At 30.7% G+C, this 23,459-nt stretch overlaps 1 protein-coding gene across 1 annotated transcript; it reads right to left on the bottom strand.

Moving 5' to 3' along the window:
- Nucleotides 1-691: 691 nt before the first annotated feature.
- Nucleotides 692-20,162, bottom strand: LOC107436378 (acid-sensing ion channel 1-like). The gene is made up of 2 exons (XM_087166774.1): nucleotides 19,815-20,162; nucleotides 692-2,191 (listed from the first exon to the last, which is right to left on the bottom strand). The coding sequence occupies exons 1-2, from the start codon at nucleotides 20,160-20,162 to the stop codon at nucleotides 692-694; spliced, it is 1,848 nt and encodes a 615-aa protein (XP_087022900.1).
- Between the last annotated feature and the right edge of the window lie 3,297 nt (nucleotides 20,163-23,459).

Genomic DNA, 23,459 nt, shown 5'->3' with positions numbered 1-23,459 from the left:
TCTAGCTACAATTTAAATTTTTTTTTCAGATTATTTTATTTTTGCAAAGTTATAAGCATTTCAAGATTGTAAACATGGTTATGTAAACTGTCTGTTTTTATTGTTAAACTGTTTTTCTCAATGTTGTTTTTTACGATAATATTCAAACTTTGAAAAGTTCCTTGCGCATGAGTTTTGATAAATCTTTATTTTTTTTTTCATATATATGATTGGTCTAATGTTCCGTAACCAATGTGATATAAATAAAAGCTGAATACTCACTGAATATTTTTTCAATTACTTTAAATTGTTATTTAAATTTCAATTTTTAAAAATTATATAAAGACTATGATATTTTTATTTTTTATTTTTTTTAAAATTAAGTGCTAAGTTGTTCAAACATATCCAATTTTATTTATACTTATTCAAACTGTAATATAAATGAGTTTCATACAGCTACGATAAAAACTCATGCGCAAGGAACATTTTGAAATATTGGAACATTTAGTAATTTAACTTGCGGATAAATTATTAAAAAAATTATAACTTTTCAACAAATTAATATTTTTGCTTCAAATTTTGAGAATATCTTTCTAAATTCACTATCTAGGAAATTTTCATTAAAATCGGTTGATATTAAAAAATAATCTTTTTGAACCTGAAGTGTCCCCTTAACCATAGGGAATATTTGAGCTTGTATCTACATCCAAATTTATTGCCTTCGAATTCTTACGGAAGCTAAGGGCTTCTTAAGGAAGTAATTTATAATCAGCCATAAAATCTCACATATTTCAAGCGTCGCAAAAACTGACAATCCTAACCAAAAACCAAGTTCACTACCAAGGTGACTGAAGATTTCCGATTTTTCAAACTTAGGCTTTTGAAAATAAGACGTTAGTCTAAAATCAGAGAAATATATTTTTATCGCTGCCTGACTTCTCGCAATTTTATTTTTATTTGCATTTATCATATCGTATTTCCGAAAATATCCCAATGCATTTGATGGCCATTTCGCATAGGAAAGTTGGACATCGTAACCATCAGAATGACAAGGAAATGGACAGTCACAACTGAATTTGTCTTCTGTAAGATCTTCCAAAACCTTATCAAGACAACAAACATCTGTGGCATTGGAAATATTACAAAGTTTTGTATAATCTGCTTTTGGTGTAGTTGGATCTGTGCATCCACATGCAAGTTTATTAAAATTTTGCATGCAACTTCTAACGCAGTCCTGTTGGTTGCAGAAAGGATACTTATCATCAAGTTCATAATGAATACACTGATCTCTAAAAGGATATGGTAGTCTTACGATCTGCCTCTTTGACATACTTATTGAAGTTTCGAATCCTGGACTAATTGTAATCCCATCTTCCTCTGTATTTGGTTCATCTTTCGGATGATGTATTAATATCTTTGATCCAATTGTGTGCGTTTCTCTCATATATTGTTCAAGATGCAAATCCAAAACTAGCTCCAAACCTAAATTAAGCTTATTCATTGAAATCACAAGGGGATTCGAATCATTTTTCTTTCGTTTGTTAAAAGTATAGCAGTTACCATGGCGGAGACTTTGCACGAACGAAAATTCTTCTATAGAGCAAATTGCGCCATTTATCGAGCAGCTGCGTATGAAGCTACTGGCTTGCTCTCCTATTGATTTACGCTTTTCTTTATCCAAAAGAGAATATCTTGTCAAAAATGGAAGTCCTGAGTGTCGCGAGATGTTGTTATTTCCATACAAGAGATCTTTGCATGATGTTATTGTATTTCGTTCAGACAGAGTGAATGTTGTTTTTCCCTCTTGCGCGCTATTCTTACAAGCGTCCAATGGAGCATTTGGATTCAAGCACGAAATATATTGCCTTTTCATTCGATTCAAATTACAAACAGTTACTGCAGGAAATTCCAAGCTCCACTTATGTTCGACTTGAAAATCAATGATAACATCATATTGTGAATATACAACTATAAAGGGATAAAGTTGGTGAATACAAACGAGAAGCGCCATGAACAGAAAAATAATCCAAAAGGCTTTACGAAGTGTATTTTTTGATTTTCCAACTTGCGCTATGGCATAAACGGATGAGTTCCCGAATACGACTGCAGGTTCAAGAATTTCCTGCTCTGTGCCTTTTTCAGATGAAAGAGCTTCCATTTTCTTTAAAAAGCAAACATATTTACGTTTCACAATGTTTTCAAATGAAGTCACCTGAAACAATACAACGGATTAAAAACAATTAGTAAATTATTTGATTCTACTACCCTCTCTTTCTGTCTTCCAGGTAAGATACAACCCACTTCTGCATTTATCTTTTGAACAGCAAAGTTATCCATAATTCAATTTTCTATTTTTAGTTTCTTAAGAATTTTTTCTAATAGTTGTCCTTCCTAATATGCATTAGTATTATATTGCGTATTTTTTATTAATCCGAAAAATTTCATTAGAGTCCAAATTATATTTCAAAATTTAGATCTTTGCTTGTATGCGGGATTCATAATATACTTCCGTCACAGTTCGTGTGCAAAAACGATTTTTCTATTTTGTCATCTATCTATTCCACTTTATGTTCTGTCTATTTTATAACTTGCATTATTAATGCATAATGTTCTTTCTAACCATATTTAACCACATTTTATTTTATTCCAAGAATATGGTATACAGGGCAAATATATACCGGGCAATGGCACTTGACCTTAAAAAAATATCTGTGTAGGGTATACTGGGCAAATGTATACCGGGCAGTGGCACTGAACCTTAAAAAATATATCAGTGTAGGATATTCCGTTCAAATGTATACCGGGCAGTGGCACTTAACTAGACCTAGTATGACTAGACCTTCGGTAAATGTTGAAATATATACTAGTTCTAGTTAAGTGCCATTGTCCGGTATACATTTGCCCGGTGTACCCTGCACTGATGTTTTTTTAAGGTCACGTGCCATTGCCCGGTATATATCTGCCCGGTATACCCTACACTGACGTTTCTTCTAATCTATCGTCAGTAAGTATTAAAATTTTGAATAAATCTAATTATATCCACGAATTAATTAATATAAAATCGGATGTAATAAATATTTCGGACATTCACCAAAGCGACTATGTGATTGTCAACATTCACAGGTGAAAGTCAACAACCACCGATTTCGGTCATTCACAGTAACAGGAACATCATTTACGTAATAACCTCATCAGGACATTTATTTCATACTTTGCCTAAATAGTATTTATCATTCTAGAGAATGCCTAGGCAATGTGCGAAATATAAATCATTTCATACTTTGCCGGTTAGTTTTAGGCATTATATAGAATGCTTAGACATTCCATATAATGCCGGAAGTAGTTATGAAAGTAGTTATGAATAAGCCTGAAAGTAGTTATGAATAAGCTAATTATAAAAAGAACATGAAAATACTTTAAATTAATTTAATGTAAACGCAATAAAAATACATGCTCGTGAAATTAAAAAGAAAAAGTTCAGCGTAAAATACAATCAACTCCAAGAAGTTGCAGAACTATGACCTGCTTTTTTTACTTAATCCAGCACGACTTTTTTAATTAATTCTCATTGTAGCTTAATTTTTACGACTCCCGTAGTTTTTTATTTGTGATTATAGTGTTAAAGTTGATCTAGTCGAGAAGAGTGCTGACCTGAAAAACCTAGAGTCATACTAATTTTAGAAACGGGGAAAATATTTTTAATACTTTTTCCAATGGTATTACTATGTTCATAAATTACACATAAATAAACATACTATAGACATAACCAAAGTAGCATAAAGTACTTACAAAATATCTAAATCACGATATAACAATTTTCACAGGCTTCGCGTAACTGCAACATTTCTCATATTCAAAATAGTTTTAAATATATCTTGTCGTAAGCGTTCCCTTTATTTAATGCAAAAAATGGCAGGAATCAGTAAATCAATACCATGTTGTAAAATAAGATTTGAAAAAATTATACGAATAAATAAAATCAAATCCTGAGATGTAATATGGTGGCACAAATATTGTTAACTGCTTGAAACAAAACATATTATTGCATGCGTCTTGTATTCAATCTTTTTTAAAAAGAAAGATTTAACCAAAATAACCTTTTTAAATAGATCAATATAAACTTTACAGTTAAAAATAATCCGATATTGTATTTAATTATTAGTCTAGTTGCATTGTTGTTATGGAAATCACTACATTTCCTTTTATCAAAACAAAAGCACAATGGAACAAATTAATAATTTATTAGCTGCTAAAATGTTTAAAGTATCTGCATGCAAAATTAATATGTGGTATTCGTTACTCAGTGAAAGGGCACGAAGATGATGATCTAGAAAAACTTGTTTCTCAGTAAAAGTATTAGCTGTATAGCAAAAAAAAAATTATTTATTTTTCCGAACTATGTTTGTGGAGTAATATATTAAAAACTAGTGGGCTGCGCCTCCTGCTCGCCAACTCTCGCCAACCCCTTAGATAGCTTTAAATTCTGTGTTTTAGTATAATATCCCTATATTGGTGTTATTATTTTATGCAAACAAATAATTTTAAATCCAATAAAAATATATTATGTGCAATGGAAACCACATTAGTAATATGTGTACAGTTATATCTTACATAAAAGAGATAAAAATTGACGATATGACGATATGAACGCAATAACAAGAGAGGTGTTCAAGCGTGTTACATTTACCTGTACAGAGCTAGACAAAAAAAACAGACCTTCCTGAATAACTTTTGATCCTAATGATCGGATTTTCGCAATCTAGGTTTCAATCATAGTGGCTCGAGAGAGTGACCTCAAATATGCTAATTAATGTGTGAAGTAAGTTATGAAATCTGATCAGGAGGTACAGGAGGTCAGAAATTTCGAATCCATCTAAAGAAAAAAAAAATTTTTTTTCAGAGAAAATATATTGTTGTGTCTGATTTCGTAACTTAAAATTAACTAGCATTTAGTAATATTAATAAGCATATTTGAAGTCAACCTCAAGAAAAATTAAGATTGAACTCAAGATCGTGAAGATCCGATCATTAGATCTAAAGTTATTCAGGGTGGTTCGTTTTTTTAGCTCATTGTAAACGTAGAAACAAAAGTGTTTGTTTCTTTATCTTTGTCATTTCTATGAGTAGTAACTTTACATAAAATTACTTTAAATATGTATTCAGTCAAAGTATACAAAATTGATTTGAAAAAATTAACAATACGGTGTTATCTTCGAAAATCGTAGACGCAGAAGATGTCCAATTAGACGTTTTGCATATACAGAATAATTTACATCGCTTTTAGATTTAACCCTTTGACTTAAATAGGCCATCAGTGTCCCTTTTATGTATTCTTTTTCTGGCTCTCTATTTACGAGTAGAAATATATTTTGGCGTTTTTCAATAATGAAAAAAGTTACTAAAAAATATGTTTAATTATCAGAATCATATTAGTAGTAAAATGAAAAATAAAAAAGTAGTTTAAAGAAAAACTTTCATTCATGTTCCAAAATTTATCGATAATTAATTTTGTAAATTAAAGACATTTCAATCATAAAAACTGTTTCTCTTAGATCTAAATTGCTGCAAATAAATACAAATATGAAAAATTGCTGTTTAGAAGTTATCCGATATTGGAAAACTTTATACTTAACGCAGAAAGAGGCATTGGTGTTTTCTGCTGCATTTCATAATCATAAATTAGTTAAATGCTAAATATAACATTCTTCATGTATTTTGACCTAAATTAATACAAAATTATGAATAAAAATATAAAAAATATGTTTAATAAAAATTCTAAATGTGTGTCAAAGCGTTGATGAGACTAAATACTGTAATATTCTCCCTACAACTACATTGGGACGCTGTTGGAAAATTAATGAACTTATGGATCTATCAAAAGAGTGTTTATATAGCTGAGGTTGCTCTTGTTAGTTATTTGATGCTTCAAAATAAGTTTTGCTCATTCGGTTATTCATTCGGCTCAATAAAAGTTTTGCTCATTCGGTTCTGCTCGGAAATAAAGAAAGAACTCAAAAATATGATTGCTAAAAAGTCATTAAGGTACAATTTGAAATATATTAACATAAAATAAGAATCAAAGAAATGTACGAATGTATAAGTTGTAAGAAAAGTTATTTGATTTTGAAGTTGTCTCAAATATATAGATACTTTATTCACGACGCAACTAGAGCTGCGCAATGGGCTATTGGCGACGGTCTGGGAAAGATTTCTGAAGAGGATCCGAAGATATGCAATCACAGTTTTAATCATTCGCAAAGGGGATCTCAATTGTGAGGCCACTTCCTCAATTCAAACATAGATATGCAGCGGAAGGAAATTTTCTCCAGATCCCTGCCTCCATGGTACTTCTCAGCGACCAACCACAGCACTTTCGATTCAACAGAATTTAAGAGCACGTATATCGCATGTACTCGGTGGGACTTAGCGGAGTCAAGGAGCACGTCTTAAGCTGGTCTTAATGCTTTTTAGTTCGAAAGTAATTATATGATTCAGCATAAAAAATTTTCTTTTGAAAAATTTACCTATAAAAAGAGTTTCTCAATAAACATTATTTTTTAATTTATTGAAAAAAGGGGAGAAAGAGAGAGAGAGGGAGTGAAAGAGAGAGAAAGTCGATGTTTCTTCATCCGTATCTAAGACGCTGATAAAATAATATTGAAAAGGTTTCACCAATACGATATTTTTTTCTTCTTTCTAAACTTCCTCAATGCTCTAGTAATTAGGTTTAAAAACTAACAAATGCTCTCTTAAAAACTTTATAATGAGGCAACTGCATCGCCGCGATCGTATAGTGGTTAGTACCTTGCGTTGTGGCCGCAATAACCCAGGATCGAATCCTGGTCACGGCAGTTTTTTATTTCTTTTTCAATTTTCTAGAAGTTAAAGTTCTGCAAATTATATAAAGTTTCGAACTTTTTAGTTTAATATTTTTATGTCAGTATTTTAAAATTTAGAAATTTTATTAAGGATATTGTTTATTTTTATCTCGACCCGCCCTATTCAAGGGCACACGAGAGTAGAACATGCATTCTACAGACAAAACATACATTAAACATACATAAAACACATAAAATTACAACAAGAATAAATGGCTTATACAGAGAATAGAAAATGAAGCTGAAAACAACGTCAAAAAATTTTTAAGGTAAGAATAAAAAATTTTGTAACTGGAAAGCATTCTAACTCTTAAGAAAAACAAAAGGGAAATTTAGAAAAAATTCTAGACTATAATAGAGAATTATTATTTTTTTTTGAAAAATAAAATTAATTTTTTTAAAAATATAATTTTTATAAAATGAAATTTATCAAACGCCTAAAATTGAATACAAAACAAGAAAGTCTATCAGTTTAAAAAAAGGATAAGAAGAAATATTTTACTAAAATAGAGAATTATAATAATTGTTATTTATTTATTTTTCTTTTTTTAAAGAAAGGGCAAGAACAAATATGTTTTTATACAAGACATATACAAGATGTTCACCTAAGACATTGAGAAAAAACCTCTTGTTTTGTTTCTTACTATTTATTACTTTTTTCTAAATTGAAAATCCGTAATTGCTGCTCTTGGTGTTAAAGTTTGCATTTCTTAGCCTTCTTTATTCAAATGTGATATTCTAAGAATTTTGTTTTTAAATAAACAACCATTTTTAAAATTAAATTTATTAAAATAATTATTAAAATATGGCAAATAAATCAATTGCAAATGCTGTTCATTTAAATTTGGAAACGTTATCGTGTCTCACCGCTATCTAATGTATTGGAAAAGTGTCTCACAAATGTTAATTTCCCAAAATTCATAAAACTAATTTCTTTCAATATAGTAGTTTAAACCATGAAATAAGATTAACATGCTTGTAAAAAGATAAACATGCTTTTATGCTTTCATTGATTAAGTATTCAATAAAAGCTCTTTTTATAAAGTTATTATCACGTAATAGTTTTCATCAAAATATTTTATGTTCTATAATTGATTTTTGTTGTGAACAACACAACACATTTTCACTATGGATTTAGTTTTCTAAAAATCAATATGAAACAAAATGCTGAACTCATTTTCTCATATTTTTAAATATTTCTCAATTAATGACTAGTTGAAAGCCTTTCTTTATTCTTCTTTTTATAAATAATAATTCATAATTTTTACATTATTTCTCTTGTATTCAAAATTTTTGAAATTTTCGTCAATTAGAATTTTTTTGAACTGGTTGATGGGAACAGAATCATTTATAAATATTCAATTTCCGATAATCAATTGTTAAATCACAGTTTTAGGGTCAAGTTTCAAAGATTATAGACCGATACCAAAATCTAGTACTGTTTTGACCATCTCTATGCACTGTTTATATTCATGAAGTAATAAATACATTGTAAACATCAGTAAACTCATAGATCTCTAATAAGAATCATTTCAAATAATTTTTAAAAAAATAATACAGTCGTGGAACTAGTTATTTTGCGGGTGTTAAGAAATTTTGAATTAAGAGATGAATTTTATTTATCCATTATTATAATGAGATTGTTTTCTTTGAAAATGCCATTGTTGTTTAATTTTATAAAAAGTATAGAAGTTTAAGCCTAGTTTTGTACAGTTTTCATCGTCACTGTATTAATGTTTTAATGTTTTTAGTAAATTAATGAAAGCTTATGATTATTTTTAGCTGAGTAACAGTGTTCAAACTTCTCGATTTGCTTAAATAAATCATTGATTTAAATCACTTGATTTGTTTTAAAAAATCATTGATTTATGACGAAAATGCTTCTATACAGTACCTTCTTTAGGTAGTAAGTGCTTTTTCTAGTTCGATTATGTGGTTAGCTTTGTTTTGAACCAAAATCTTAGAAAAGTTTTAAGTGTACAGTAGAATAGAACCAAAATTGTTGTTCAATATTGATTTTTTTACAGAAAGTTTTTAATAATTCTTAAGTAAAGCAAGATAAAAATAATAGAATCACAATTAGGATCTGACTTTCAGTTCAAAACATAGCTAATAGTATTAAAATTCTATATGCAAAGTTTCAAAGAATTCAAAAGAAATGAATTTAATATAAGAATAAAGTAAAACCATATATTTAATTATCTCTAAATAACATAAAAACATAATTTTTAAACATAGTTTCCAATTTTCATCGGTGCATTTTCACTGCCAGCAAAATCACCTGGTAGGATCCAGTTTTTCCACTTTAATTTCCTTATTTTTTTGTTGGTCATTAGCATGAAATTAATAAAAGTCATTAAAGTGTTATTTTCCTGTAAAATAATATGTATCCCTAATTTAAAGATATTATCCTTTTATATTTATATGCTTTATTCTAATTTACTATTAGGGTAGAAGATGGCTAGTGTGCACATGGGACAAAAGTGAACATCAAGAATAACTTTTTTATCTGTCGGTCAAATTTCATCTATGCGATATCGTATGTTCTTTTCCATGTGCAGTTGGGTAATCAGACAGTGAATGATTTAGTAGATCTTTGTAAAAAGAGGCTTTTCGGTGAAAAATTAGCTTTTAAATTTTCCCTTTACTTTTTTATAAACACATTTTATTTTCGGAATTTCAATAAAAGGTATTATGTTGTAGATTATATGATTTTTTACATATTTTAATATAAATTTTTGCTCTGTATACTTTCAATTAACCAGCATTAGGCATTGTGAGAAGTGTTGCAATCGAAAATGTCTACCTTCGTCTATGTAAAGGCATAAAAACAACATAGAATCGAGTTAACATGTCGTATATACTAGTGAATTGGAATTGTATTTTCGTAGTGGTAGATACATTACAGTACTCCCCCAGCAGAAATATATCTGTGACAGAATTCGATGAAAGGATACCATTAATTGATTCATTGCTATTTTATGAGAAGCCGGGACAGCTGTATTAAAAACACCGTAATTTTTAAGTGCTGATCGTAAGAGCTGTATTAAGTTAACGGTCGTGGTCGCTCTTGGTGTTACTTTTAGCTGTCGAGTGTATACGTTGGACGTTGTGTGTGATCAAGACTGAGAAGAAACAGCGTGAGGAGAACAGTATCGCTATTCACAACTAGCAAGTCAACTGTTTAATGTGGACCATCCATCAAAGTAGGCTTGTTCATATCGTAGTGGGCATTACTCCCAAGTTAAGCGTGTTCACATCACGTCCGGGTCACCAATGAGGGGAGTGTTATTATCGACAATGTCAACCTTCGTTTATGTAAAGGTACCCCCACATAGAATCGAGTTAACATGTCTTATGTACTAGTGAATGGGAATTGCATTTTCGTTGTGGTAGATACACTATAGGCATAATGCAAATACGTGTCTTTGTGAAGCTAGTCTAGACACATGGTATTGGGACAATGTGGAAATATTCACATTAACCCTATTCAACTTTCAATGCGTTGTTTGTTTCTATTGTCACTTGTCAACGCCAGCAAGCCTGCTTGGAAAACAAACGAATTTAAGGCAGAGGGGTATTTCTTGGCCATCAACCGCCAAGAATACTACCTCAGTCGCACACACACACACATCTCAGCCCATTTATAGGGCGGACGCATTCATACATCCACAGCTCATAATTTTGTCGAGACCCAAAGAACAATCACTCTGCAATTCAGTACCTACAGAGATTTGATTTGTTATGAAAGCATAGAGGACTTTTTTTTTCTTTTCTTCTAGACGTGGTCACGTACCTAGGTTTGCAAAACCCTTAACCGTATAGTCCACGTCTAGCATAGAGGACATGGTGACCCGACTGTTTTAATATGCACCAATCATCATTTACTACACGAGGAGTCTTCGGCCGACGGGTATCGGCCTAACGCTCTGCCAGCCAGGCTATCCCGGCCTACTTCCACTATAAGAAATATGAATCAGTTACAAATATAACACATTTGATATTATTAAAGTGGCAATGGGGGCACAGGCGTAAGCAAACAGAATTTTTTTGGGTACTTGCATTTTAAGTGAAAAATTTTAACTTTCGTGCAAAAAGCTGTTCATATTATTTTCCACCTATTACGAAGTTTACCCGTACCTTTCCCAAAGACGTAGTTTCCCCGTATTTTCTAATCAAATAAAATATTTCATTAGAGACTACTGTTTATCAGCCTTAACTATTTACAATATAACTGAAACTCCTCTGTCCAATACAACCCTATGAATATCAGAGAACTAACTCCCGGTTCCAGATAATTAGGATTGAAATAAAAGAGATTCACTGCTTACAGCTTTAAAAGGAAAATAAATCTTGTTTTCAATAATTAATAGGAAAACAATTTATTATATATTATATAGCAATTGTGCCAACCAGATATTCTATTAGATGACTTAAAACCGAAGTAAGAAAAACTCACAAATTAATCCAATGCACTAAATATGACGTCATTCGTTGGGCATATTCGTCGTCATTCATAGTCTTGAGAAGAGCTACACTTATAGTGAATATTACACGGAGAAGAATTCTGGTAAAATTACCACACTGTAAAGTCTTTTCTGGTAAAAAAAAATCCTGATTCTGGTAATAAAACTTAAATATTCGGCTTTCAAACCAGTCATTTGGTAATTTTAATATTCAAATGGTAATAGTTTTGATGAAAACTAAGGCTTTCAAAATTAATTGTGTTGATGTAATGAAATTCCGAAATCAGTGGATCGGAGAAAGACATGTTTATTAGAACACAGAGAGTTACACAGTTGGAACATACATTGGGAAAGTGGAACTAGGAAAGAACATCTGATAAACAAAGTTACTGGTATTTATAGCCTTCTTGGGCTCGAAAGATAACGGCCAATCAGGACAGTCTGATAACTATAACATGCGGACGTAGAAGAAAACTGCTTCAGAAAAGTGCGATTACAGTTTTTCCTCAACAAATTGCAGCTCTTATTTCTGCACATTTAGTAAATAATACAAAACTGAAAAGTAAATTTAATAGAATAATTGGTTTTCATACCATGATCTGAAGCATGATAAAATTACAAAATTATACCACATTTACCAAATTTTAACACACATTATAAAACAATATTTTATAGTTAATTTTATCAAAACCCTAACAAAAAAACTTCGATAAAATTTATAAAGATCGTTTCGATCTATTGTATCGATAAAATTATCAGAAACTTGGTAAGTTAACTATATTCTGGTACTTTTGACCATACTTATTTTTTCGGTGTATAAACTACGATTGCCGCAAACTGACTAATAAAAGTGAGCAACGTTTGTCAGGGAATACGTTTTTTGTCTTTGAAATATTTTTTTTAATTTTTAGTGTCAGTTTATAAGACAAGTGTAGACAGAAAAACAAACAAGAAATTATAACAAGAAACGGAGATAACAGTGGCAAAACTGAAACCACTGTAATTCTATTAATCGCTCATCTTATGCTGATCTTTCCAGTATTTTCCCCGTAAGTGTCCCGAGTCCGGGGCTCTATTACCAACTCATCGAAATTTATTCCGCTCGGAACCGATTCCGATCGGAAACTAGCTTTCATCAGATTGCCAATTTCGTAAAACCCACTTTGCCGTAACATGAGCATATCGGAATCCGGAATCGAAATCGCCATTCCGCACGATTCCGGTGAAATTGAAGTTTGTAGGCGGGACTAACTTTGACCAATTAGAAAATTGCTATAATTCTAATTTATTAATCTGGCAACGATATGTTTGTATTCTCTACTTCTATGCGAGTTAAAATCGCATTAACTTAGAACTGAAAGCTAAAAAATTCATACATTTTCAACAATTTTGTGTTCTAAAAGCCAAGTTTGTGTTTATTTGAAGTACAGAGAGCAGTGTAGAGTGAAATTACAACGTAGTGTTTTCAAATGGCTTCACGTACAAAAATTAATATTCGCCAGCAAACAATGATTGTGGAATACCTAGAAAACAATCCAGATTAAACTTACCGGCATATCTGGCATAATTACCACTATAAATATTAAATACCAAATGACTACTATATAAGACATGTTAACTTGCATCCATATTAAAGTACCTTTAGACAGTTGAAGGTTAACACAGTCGATAATTAAATCCCCACACATACATATTTCAAACAATATGGGAAATTCTATTAGCAAACTTTGGTATTTCCTTTTTTTAGCTAAGATTCTATTGTTTTTTGTACATATTTTTTTTATGTAGCTTCTGTTCTTAATTTCCACAATCCGATATCATTCATTTCCACTACTGAATTTCGCCTATGAGTAACACCATTTTAAAAAAACTAATTTCCACTCTAAATTAACTTCTAAATTTTGTTGTCGGGATATTGGAATACCCAAAATCTTTTAGGCCGATAGATCTTTCTCTTAATAGTGTTTCGATCACTCTCTTCAGCAATAGTATGACGGAAAACAGCGCCATTTTGATCACTAAAATAAACAAATTCTTATCGGAATCTAGATTTCGCTTACTCTTAAACCTGCCGGAATGGGATTCGTAATAATATCGCATCGGAATTTAGTTCCGAGCAGAATCAAGAGCTCGTAATACGACTTAATTGACATTCACGGATTTATGACGTCACGAGAGCTTCATTTCGATCGGAATCAGATTCCGTGAAGCTGGTAATAGGGCCCCTGGGGCCCTATTAAAAACTCATCGAAATTTATTCCGCTCGGAAACGATTTCGATCGGAAACTAGCTTTCATCGGATTGCCAATTTCGAAAAACCATCTTTGCCGTAACATGAGCATATCGGAATCCGGAATCGAAATCTCCATTCCACACGATTCCGGTGAAATTGAAGTTTGTAGGCGGGGCTAACTTTGACCAATTAGGAAATTACTATAATTCTAATTTATTAATCTGGCAGCGATATGTTTGTATTCTCTACTTCTATGCGAGTTAAAATCGCATTAACTTAGAACTGAAAGCTTAAAAATTCATACATTTTCAACAATTTTGTGTTCTAAAAACCAAGTTTGTGTTTATTTGAACTACAGAGAGCAGTGTCGAGTGAAATTACAACGTAGTATTTTCAAATGGCTTCACGTACAAAAATTAATATTCGCCTGTAAACAATGATTGTGGAATACCTAGAAAACAATCCAGATTAAAATAAAAGAAGCCTTACCGGCATATCTGGCGTAATTACCACTATAAATATTAAATACCAAATCATTACTATATAAGACATGTTAACTTGCATCCATCTTAAAGTACCATAAGAGAGTTGAAGGATAACACAGTCGATAGTAAAATCCCCACACATGCATATTTCAAAACAATATAGGAAATTCTAATAGCTAACTTTTGTAATTCCTTTTTTTAGCTAAGATTCTGTTGTTTTTTGTACATATTTTTTTTAATGTAGCTTTTGTTATTAATTTCCAATTTCCGCAATCCGATATTATTCATTTCCACTAAAATTTCGCCTATGAGTAACACCATTTTAAAAAAAAACTAATTTCCAATCTAAATTAACTTCTAAATTTTGTTGTCAGGATATTGGAATACCCAAAATCTTTTAAGCCGATAGATCTTTCTCTTAATAGTGTTTCGATCACTCTCTTCAGCAATAGCGGCACCATTTTGTTCACTGAAATAAACAAACTCTTATCGGAATCTAGATTTCGCTTACTCTTAAACCTGCCGGAATGGAATTCGTAATAATTTCGCATCGGAATTTAGTTCCGAGCGGAATCGAGAACTCGTAATACGACTTAACTGACATTCACGGATTTATGACGTCACGAGAGCTTCATTTCGATCGGAATCAGATTCCGTGAAGCTGGTAATAGGGCCCCAGGACAATGATTCAAATGGCTAACATTCATTTTTTCATGAATGTTGAACAATTAGCAGAAAGGACTTGAATGAATTTTACTATATAAATGCTAGGACAGGCAATCGTGACCAATAGCGATGTGATTCAGTAATAATTCATGGAGTTGGTGAGCTTTTACGGATAAAAACGGAGCACAATAGTACATTATGCTTTTATCATTATAAAGAAGCATCTAACCAGCAGTTGGCATTTAAATAATGTACAGTTTCTAACGAAGTAAAAGTTAAAAACGGAACTCATAGAAAGATCCCTCAATATTCGGAATATAGATCGTAGCTTGTAAGACTGACAAGTCACAAAAAAGCAGCAGACTAAAATGTTTGACGACGTAGAGATAAGAAAATGTCCACAACTTCTAAGAAAATGAATAAAGAAATACCTAGCCACAGTGACATTTCAGAGCTACTAAACATAAGTAACTGTTTGGGAGTTCGACGATACAAGGTTTCATAAAATATCTTCAAAACAGCATAGTCGTCAGTTAAATTTGTAATTAAACTCGTTGCATTAATAGACAGTTCTGATTTTATTGGCAAAGCAGCCACTGACACCTGTTTATGGTTTACGACTGAATATCACGATAAGGGGTAATCACACATGGAAACATTACAGGCTATTTGCTTTTGAACCTCATCTAAGCAGCATACGCCATTTCTGTTTTCTAAATTGGATTCAAGCTTTGACATTGAAAGCACATTTTCATACATTCAGCTTTGCTAGTGACGTTATTGCGCTCATGGTGAGTGAAACAAAGATCTTTAAGTGGAGGTGGCAGATGCTGGATTGTAAAGTGTTTCAAAGGCATGTCTCAAAACCTGGACTAATATCAATTCCATCTTTTTCTATATTCTGTGCATCCAAAGCATTGTGGAAAGATAATCTCATACCTATGAAAGAGCTTCAAATTATACCTGTATATTATTTTTTTGCTGTATTTAAAAGGAATTCCAACCCACTTTTGTATCCAGTTGATGCAGACTGCAGGCCACTTTTTTTTTAAAGTAAAACAATTTCCATATCACAAACACTGGAATTGTTTAAGCACTGGAATTATGCTCCAGAGAGCATAATTGTGTATTGTAAAAACAGTAATGGATTGTGTCTGAAAATTGGTGCCCGACGCTTCCATTTTCATGTAGTGAGTAAAGAACGCAAGAGTTTTTCTGGTCTTAATAAAAATAATTTGTTTTGAAAAACTAGAACATTAAATAGTGTCTCTTCGTTCAGATGATGTCATTCCTACTTCGAGATTGCAATTCAAAAAGGTATCAATCAATGTACATGCACTTTTTATATTTTGTTTTTATTTTAATCAAGTTACAGACGGTAACTGCTAGGAAATCTAGTTTCGTCTCGTGTTCTTTTTTTTCCCTGAAGATGTCACAGAGGTGGTCTTTCAGAAATTTCTGCACCGCGTAAACGCACCAACTGGTCCCTATGCTTAAAAATAAAAACCAAATGCATTTTCTCAGCTTTGAATCTGTTTCCCGTAAATGATTAATCTTTTCAATTTTGCTCACGTGACCTGTAGGGGGATTTTTAATAGAAGTTTTTTCTTATGCAGTCAGAAATATATTTGTTTAGAACATCAATTAGTGTTCTTTATAATAAAGTACACGTCAATGTGGTTGAAAAGTATCATGAAGTAGGAAAGTATCTAGTGTTTTTAAATTAATCTTTCATAAAAACTGTGAGAACATTATATTTCAGAGTTTTGAACTCCATCATACGTTATGTTAGTCTGAAGGTGTTGGCTCCTTTTCTATAAAATATTATAGTTATAGAATTATAGTACAGTTCTTTCAAATTAATCTGATTACTCGAGTTTTTTTTAAAATAAATCATTCATCTTCATAAAAACTATAGAAATCGGTAATTTAGTGTTGATTATGAACTGCATGAAAAATTGATTAGATTACATATTTTCAAATTAATGTGAAGGTGCTCATTCATTTTCAAAAAAGTGGCATATCTTAAAACTTAAAGTTCGCAATCTTACAAAATTCAATACTGTACATTATTTTCAAATCAAATTTATGATACTTAGTATTTTTCATAGAGTGTATTAATTTCTAAGATTCTGGAGAAATGTTTATTGAGAATATGTGGTTAAATAAAATGGTGCCTCGAGTGTTTTCAGTTATTAGTTGTTGTTTACTTATTTAAACAAGCCACTCACATTTTAATGACTTTCTAGTTATGTTTATTGCACAATAATCATTGAATTCCTGATTTTGAATTATTTAAAGAGTATTTTTTATCCCCTTTTAAATAAATCACTTACACTAAAAGAAATACGAAAGGTTTATGTTCACGCTGCACAGTTATTATTTCTTTTCACAGTTGTTATTAGCTTAAATAACTCGAATTTTAAAACAAATTCCCAGGTTTTCACTTGTAGAGTAAATCACGAAGCTCTTGGTGGACGATGGAAAAGATGACATCTCACATTTACTATTGCGTAGGATAGCATTTTTTTCATTAACTTTCAATTAAATTATTACGCTAATGTATCTAATTTTTCGATTTCTAATTACAGTGATCACCATGCAGCCCTTACAGATACTTTACCGTGAACACCATACATGGAGATTAATGTCACCTAAACACTGCCAGGAGGGCAGATTAATAAATTACACCCATTACCGGAGCAAAGAATATATAACTGGACACACATTATATATTCTTTGTCTGAAGTGCGATTCGAACCCTTGAATTTCATGATTCGACGCCAACTCCTTGACACCATACTAGTTGGTAGGCATGATCCGTCGCTTAATTTCCAATCATCTAGTCTAGTTCCTATTTTAGTTTCACCATTCTAGTTAACAATCACCCACCATGCTCTAAGATGAGGTTTCGAGTTGAGGAAACATTTTTGTCATCTATTTAAGAGTTCCTTTCCGTGAAAATTCACCTGATTTCGTGGAGAAATGATTCTTAAAATTAATGAAATATAAGTGAAGAATAGCAGGATTGTCAGAAAGGAGAATTTTAGAGCTCAGAATGTTTTAAATCAAATACTTTTGAATATATCAAGAATACATTATAATATTAAAATCATGATTATTTAATAAACTTTAGTTTGCATGGTTGGTGCAGCTTGCAACAAACTTAAATGACAGCACATATTTGTAAACAATAACATTTGTGCCTTTTTGCCCCGTGAATAGTTTTTGATAATTTACTTTACATGATTCAATAATAGTTTTAATACACAATTAAAATAGCTTGAACGAAAACAATTATTCCCATTACATTTTCAAAAAAATTACTTAGAATAATTATTAAAATATAAAAAACATTAAATTATCCATCTCTTTACGTATTGTGAGTTTTTCAATTTCAAATATCCAATTTCAAATCAATAAAGCTAAAAAAAATTACTTAAATGAAATTTCTATCTCCATTATCTTTATTATTGCGTGTCATTTGTACAATATAAAACATTTTATAAAAAAAAGAAAAAGGAAGTAGATAAAAAAATATAAAAAACCCTTTATTCATACAGAATATTCTTTTTCAAATTGCAGAGAATAAAATATACTTTTTGCGTTTCATATTGTGTAACAAATTGCTTTCACTGAATTTAGATAATGGACTCAAATGTCATTTATGATACATTTTTTCGAAAATAACAAACAATTCAATAGCCAGATAATCATGAGTATTCATAGCTTAATTTAATTGAGAAAATGTAAATTTAAGGAATCCCGTAAATTTTCACAACACTAGTTTAAAATAATGACTTATTATATTTATTAAATTTTTTTCGTTTTTAAATTTTTGAAGCTTCTTCACATGTTGTCATTTTGTGATGTTTAAAGAAAACTTCAAATATTTAAATATTACTTAATCCCATATATTAATTTTCTTTCAAAAACTATTAATTTTTTTCAAAATATATAGGGAAAAAATATATGCAACATGCTTTATAAACTTCTGCTTTATGTTGACGCGTTTGTATTATTATATCTTGCAGATTAAGCTGATGAACACGTTAAGATTTTTTTACTAGTTGTAAAAAATGTATATTGAGTTTACAAAGATGTTAAATGACATTTCAAAACACTTTAAGATATCTGGGTTCAAAAGAGTGAATGTCGAGATAAGTCATTTCAAAAAGTTTATTTTAATACCTTGAAACATTACTACTATATTGAGAATTGATAAATATTTGAATTAATTATAATTTTATTCTAGATTTTTAGAAATAAAATACACCGAAGTATAGTCATGCTGTTAAAAACATGAAATAAAACATTTTTGCTGAGGTATTTGCTTGATATGAAATTCCAAGTTTAATGAATAAAATGCTTTGCATTACTTTCCTTTCCTATTTTATTACAAGCATGCTAACTTTTTATATAAACCAGTACCATTTTTAACGCCAAATCAGCCAAAATGTTAAAAAATTTAGGCGCTGATATGGCATCTAAAATAACCTCAAAAGGGGGGAGCATGAAGATTCATCTTCAGGAAATGCTGATTAAGAGAAATGTAAGGAAGCAGGGAAATAATATTAGTGCAAAATCAAAACAATTCGTGCAAAAAATTCGAAAATATCGTATAGAAAGCTGTATATTTATAGTTATAATTCCTTTTTTTTTAATAAAATGCGTCGCGGTCCATCATATTTAATATTTTGCGTTATCATTTACCATAAAATAATTTCGGAACAATAACTTTAGTTTAATGTAAGAAACATGAAACGAAAAGTACTTCAGCGACTTCAATCAAAGCAAATAATGAAATTCCTAGCCACAATGACATTTCACCACCAAAATGACTAAACAGCTCAGAAATTTCATATTTCGGCAATTGAGTATAAACGTTTCGTGCCAAACTAGAATAATATATTTTCAAAAGTGCAATGTTTTCCCTTAAGTATTTCAGATTAGTCACATTAGTTTTGTTAATAAAATATTCATTTTTTGAAGGCCAAACAGCAGTTGATATAAGCTTATCGAACAGTGTCGAACAACATGATAGAGGACACCCACAAACAAACTTTTTTTCAGAGAATTGATTTTGTATAAAGTCTAAACAACAGACATTCTTTCTGTCTTCTAAGTCACAATGCATCATATTAGGCATCCAGTATACAGTTGGATCTATACAGCCACAAATTTCATAACTTCGAATTTGAATACATTTTCTCATGCATTCGTCTTGATTTGTTAGGTTGGCATGGATTGTGTAATTGATGCAGTGATCCCGGAATGGGGCTGGTAGACGTCTAATAACGGTCTGTTTCACTGCTATAGAAGTTTCATAACCAGGATTTATGTCTACTCCAGCTTCGTCTGGATTTGGTGTCTCTGATGCGTCATGAACTGTAACTCTTAGACCAACAGTTGGGCTGACAGGCATGTATTCTTTCTTTTCTATGTTCAAAAGCATTTCTCAGCCAGTCGTGTAACCAGTAAAAGACGTTTGTAATCCTGGTCTTTTGAATGTGTAACAATTTCCATACTGTAAGCTTTGAAAATAAGAAATATCGTTAGTGGAACACAACTGATAATCATATGCACAGTAAAGGATAATTTCGGATTCTTGATGTCCTACAAGCCTCCTCTTATTTTCATCCATTTTCATATACTTAGAAAAGAAATCTAAAATTGTCGTTGTTGCGTTGTTTAAAGTTTGATTTGTGAAACTGGAGCATGAGACAAACTTCCGTCGTTCCGATATAAACATATTTTCACCTACAAACCCTGATTCTTTATCATTTTCATCACAGCCACTTTTAAATGTATCATCATTAAAGCAATGTGAAAAAATTTTTCTCATTCGGTTTAGATTGCATACAGTTACAGCAGGGAATTCCATACTTGAAACATGTTCTTCGTCTATATTTATAACAATAGGATATGTGAAATAAATATTTACAATTCTGACAGCTTCATACATGCATCCAATGGTTCCTAATAATAAAAACAGGATCCAAATAGTTTTTCTCCCAATTGTATTTGCCTTTCCAATTCGCGAAAAGAAGTAAATCGGTGATTCCTTAAAAATTCGTAACAGGGAGTGATAACTTGATGTGAGGGACCAAGTTCCTATAAAGTTTAGTGTTTTGTCTTTGTTAAAATAAGTTGGGGATTTCTTTGAAACGTATTCAAGGATTAAGTTGAGCCACGAGCTAGATAGGCTTGTTTGGTGTTTTTTAAATTGAAGGGAGTTTCGTTTATCAAAATCAGCTTTCATTAGATAGTTACTTATTTTTTTCGAATTCTGTTCCATTTTTGCTTTAAAAAATAACTTTTTTTTTAATATTGCATAATTCAGGATAAATATGATTTGTTTCACTTTTCAGAAACTTAGATTTATGAATGAAATTCTTCAGTGCTATTTCTTTTCAATTTAAAATATTTCTTAATTCACTTCCACAAGTTCAAGATTTTTTTCACTATCAGAAAATATTTCGTCCTACCTTATCAAAACATTAATAATTCAATAATCTTAATTTTAAACATTTGGCAAATCTGCATCATTTTAAGTGTATAGTTGCTTTCAACCTTCACTGAATCTTGTTTTCATTAATTTATCATTAAATATTATACAAATTCTAGCGATATATTGTTATTATAAGCCAAAAAACTATTACAATCTAATTTTATTTTCAAAGATATTTTTAGATCTATAATCGCAGTTTTCTCAGTATCGCTTTCATCAGTAGTTTAATATTTATACTATCTCAATGCCGGCACATTGAAATTATAGAGCTAACTTCTCCGTGATTTTCTGTGCATTTCATTTCACTTTATTTCAAAAAGTTCTTTTTATCTCATTGCACAACATTTTTAGTATACATAGCTTATAATATCCTCAGAATTTTTAGTTTTCTAACATGCTTTTTTTCACCAAAAAATAATGAGTTTCAGACAGATAATGTGACAATCGCTTACATCATGACACTCAGCTTTGAAATAAAAATAAACTTGAACATAAACGACAATTTTCATGAATGTTTATATGAACAACATGTTTATAATATCTTGAGGTGTAATAAATATTTAGAAAGAGTAAACACTATTAAGTTTGAAAAGTAGTTCCTATAGATCAATATTATTTTTCATTGATTGCAATGTAAATAACTGGCTAATAAGATAATAAAAACGACTTGACATTTTCCATTAAAATACTTCAATAGAGAAGAAAGAATTGAGGAATATATGATATAAGATGTTCAGCACGCAACAAATAATAAAACATGGTACTGTAATGATGCTATTAGTTGACAAAAAGTTAACTGCAAAATTGTTCAGGGCGTTGTTCATGAATGCAAAAACTTAACAGCGCAAAATATAAATATTTTCTTGAAAATAACTTTTTTTGGTACTTGTATTTTTGCCTCTCAGGGAGTATCTTAAAATTTCGTTCGAAGCTTTTTTCTTATTGTGATGAATGTTTATTTGAATTTAAAAAGCATCAAACTTGGAAATGCTATGGATCAATTTAGTATCAAAGATTTTCAGGCTCGCATAAATTTAATAATAAATGTATTCATTTTTTTACTCTTATATTTCACTTGAAACACTATTTATTTGAAATATCTTGCTTCAAATGTTGTGAGAGGCTAAAATATCTGAAACTTAAGACATGAAGGAGAAAAATAAGAGAACTGACATTGCACCACATGAGCAACTACTTGCTTAAGAACTATTAAACCTAGAGAACAGTTTACAAGTACTGCAGGCGAAGAAACGTTAAAAATTTTCTAAGCAAGGGGTAATAAATAATGAATGTTGTAAAGTAAAAAGGTATAAAAAGTGCACTTAAATAGATAAGTTTTTTAAAAATTCTTTAACATATATATCGAGATAAATCTAGATAAAACCTTAAAAATAAGCAGATTAAGAAATAGCTAGCAGAAAGAACGTTTTTTTAAGAACTTTTAAAAATAGACAATGCTCTACAAATATCGCAAGTTTAATATTACACGTAAAGACGTTTCTTAACTTGCAATGGAGTATAGCTGCTTATTGATTGTAACAAGAATATTTTCTAACAAGAAACTGGTAAAGATGACTGTTGTTGTGGTTCATTTTCTTCGCAAAAGAGCTGCACAATGGGCATTTGGCTACGGTCTGGGAAACATCCCTGAGGATGATCCGAGGACATGCGATCACAATTTTGATCCTCTACAGAGGGGATAACACCCCTGCTTCGATAGTCCGACGATCACGGTAAAGATGAAAGGAATAACTCTAGCAATAAATTCGTATTACAAAACAAGAATTTCGCGTAACAACTTCATAGAGTTTTTGTTTTTAGTTCAAAACTTTTTCCCAAATTTCGCAGAAGACATTCAATATATAATAAAAAAAAAACAATTAAAAATCTCATACTATTAGTAAATGTATCAAAAAATCATATTACTTGATTTTCGATAATTTTTCTCAAACCGTTTTCTGTTGCAAATATATATAGAGCCATCTGTCGAAGTTTCTTGAAATTTAAACCGGAAACTCTTGAAAAAAAAATTATTCTTTCTCACATGAATTTACGGCAAATTTTTTTTTTTTAAATTCATTTGTTTTCTTGTTATAAATTTTTTTATGATCAAAAGTGTGCTTTTGGACATCCTATCAATGAACAGCTGGAATTTGTTAGTTTGTAGGTTCAAATTTTAAAGATTATGCAATATTTTATAAACGGTATGATACGCACAACGACAAAATGCAATTAAAATAT

The sequence above is a fragment of the Parasteatoda tepidariorum genome, chromosome 6 (genome assembly GCF_982258835.1).
Source record: "Parasteatoda tepidariorum strain Cologne lab strain chromosome 6, Ptep-v5.0, whole genome shotgun sequence".
In the NCBI taxonomy this organism is placed as follows: domain Eukaryota; kingdom Metazoa; phylum Arthropoda; class Arachnida; order Araneae; family Theridiidae; genus Parasteatoda; species Parasteatoda tepidariorum.
This window is presented reverse-complemented; position numbering and strand designations above follow the sequence as displayed.